At 41.0% G+C, this 2,500-nt stretch overlaps 1 protein-coding gene across 1 annotated transcript in view; it reads right to left on the reverse strand.

The window, feature by feature from the left end:
* LOC122243174 (uncharacterized) overlaps positions 1-2,500 on the reverse strand; it is a 21,877-nt gene that overhangs the window by 612 nt on the left and 18,765 nt on the right. The window contains exon 4 of the mRNA XM_043000667.2: positions 2,380-2,494. Within this exon, the coding sequence (XP_042856601.2) occupies positions 2,380-2,494 (115 nt within the window). The remainder of the gene's footprint in view (positions 1-2,379; positions 2,495-2,500) is intronic.

Raw genomic sequence — 2,500 nt, forward strand, 5'->3', positions numbered from 1 at the left:
GCCGAGATTATGAGGAGATTAAATTAATGAGTGGCGACTCAGCGGTCAAGATTGTATTAGAAGATTGAATTAGAAGGTAGATATAGTGAGAAAGGCAAATAGATAGATAATACTGAGAAAAATCATGAGAGAGATAAGAGCAAGAGAGATGAGGTGGGAGATAAAAGTGAGGGAGATTGGGAGAGAGATAAGAGCGAGAGATGTTATACAAGAGACAACGATAAGATAAATCATGATAGAGATAATAGTGATAATGGTCAGGAGAGAGATAGCAATGAGTAAAGATTAGAGGAGGGAGATACGAGTGAGGAAGATAAAGTGAGAGACAATTGTGAGAAAGATATTGAGAGAGTTAATAGTAATAATAATCAGGAGAGAGACAATAGTAAGAGAGATCGAGAGAGAGATATTCGTGAGAAATATCAAGAGAGAGAGAGACATTAGTGAGAAAGATCGGGAGAGAGATATTCGTGAGAAAGATCAAGAGAGAGAGAGAGACATTAGTGAGAAAGATCGGGAGAGAGATATTCGTGAGAAAGATCAAGAGAGAGAGAGAGAGAGACATTAGTGAGAAAGATCGGGAGAGAGATATTAGTGAGAAAGATCAAGAGTGAGAAGGATTAAACGAGAGACAATAATCAGAAGAAAAAAATAGTACAGATATGAACGTAAAAAAAAAGATAAGTACAGAGATGATAATGAGAAAATAATTTGAATGCAGAGAGAGAGACAAGGAAGGGAGAAGGAGGGAGGTAAGGAAGAGGATGGAAGGAGATGAAAGAAGAGAGGGAGAGGGAGAAAGAGGAAGTGGGAAGTTGAAGGAGAGAGGAGGGAGCGGGAGGTAGAAGGAGCGAGAGGGAGGAGGGGGGTGGGGGGGCAACCGACGGGAAATGATGAAAAATTAGAACTAGTCGGCAAGGCAGACGCCCTAATCCTTACCATTAGCACTAGATATCCTATGCCCATTACGCGGCGGTAATAATCCTTGGATACAAACCCCTCCAAAGCTTCGCCGAAGGGGCGAGAGAGGATAAGAGGAAGCCCAAGGGTAATGAGATAAAGGAATGTTAACAAAAATAATAATAAAATAATAATAATGATGATAATAATAATAATAATGATAATAATAATAATGATAATATTGATAATAATAATAACAATAATAACAATAACAATAACAATGATAATAGTAACATCACGAAAATAGATAAAAACAAATTATAATAATAACAATGATAATAATAACAACATTAATAATAATGCTGTTATCAATACTAACAATAAAGACAATAATAATTTAGATGAAAAATACATAAAGACGCGAGACGTTGACGATCCAATACGAGATGTAATAGCTGTCTAATAGAAGGCTAGTTCAGCATCGAGGGAGAGAAATTAATTTAGTAACGGGTGATAAAGCACAGGGAGACTTAATGAGTGTGTCTGATGAGGAAATGTGAAGGGAAGGAGGAAGAGTAAAGAGAGAGAGAGAGAAAGAGATAGCTAGATAGAGAGGATTAGAGATAGCGTGATCGATGAGATAGAGCTAGAGAAGGGATTGGCTGGGGAAGAGAGAGAGTGATAGGGGGGTGGGAGAGAGAGAGAGAGAGAGAGCTGTGTGGTGAGAGGATGTGGAGGAATGAGAGAGAGAGAGAGAGAGAGGGGGAGGGAGGGACGAGAAGGAAGAAGAGAGAGAGAGAGAGAGAGAGAGAGAGAGAGAGAGAGAAAGAGGGAGAGGAAGAGAGAGAGAGAGAGAGAGAGAGAGGGAGGGAGGGAGGGAGAGGGAAAGAGAGAGAGAGAAAGGACGGGGAAGTAGATAAGAAAGAGAGAAAGGAGGAGGCAAAGGACGAGAAGATGAGAACGATATAGAAGTAAGGATGGAGAGGGAGGGAAAGAGAAGAGAAGGATCGAAAGAGAGAGAGGGGGTAAGAAAAAAAAGAGAGAATAAGTCCAAGAGTAAAAGTGAAGAAAAGATCTAGAGAGATGGTCTGAGGATCACACTCTCATTACAGGGAAAGGGAGCTGTGGCACGGCATCACACGGTATCTTGGGTACTTCCTAAGTCCCTGATGCCAAGGATAGTACACCAACGATGGTAATCAAGGCTGGTTTATGAAACCCAGTAAACCCAGTACCAGAATCACAACTGACGCTGATATCACGACCGGTAACATTGAAGCTGTTCCTAAGGATGGTATTAACTCGACTTATGATAATAATAATCGTTGCCAAAGGAAAGAACGATTAATCAGTCACCGTAAGATTTGAAGTGTAACCTCTAAATTCATTCATCTAAACTTTTCAAGTCGCACATCCATGATAGCTATCTCTATGTATCAAAAAGTACTAATGATGAGTCAGCCAGTCTCCGCAACTCACCTCCCGTCATAAGTAAACATCCCACAGTGACTCTGGCGTCCCAATTCCGTGTCTATCGTCAGTGTTCCCGAATCGATGGTGCAGCTCCTGACGACCATCCGCTGCGACGTCTCATCTGTGC

Source organism: Penaeus japonicus, unplaced genomic scaffold, assembly GCF_977035675.1.
Source record: "Penaeus japonicus unplaced genomic scaffold, GWHDUDI00000001_assembly GWHDUDI00000026, whole genome shotgun sequence".
Taxonomy (NCBI): domain Eukaryota; kingdom Metazoa; phylum Arthropoda; class Malacostraca; order Decapoda; family Penaeidae; genus Penaeus; species Penaeus japonicus.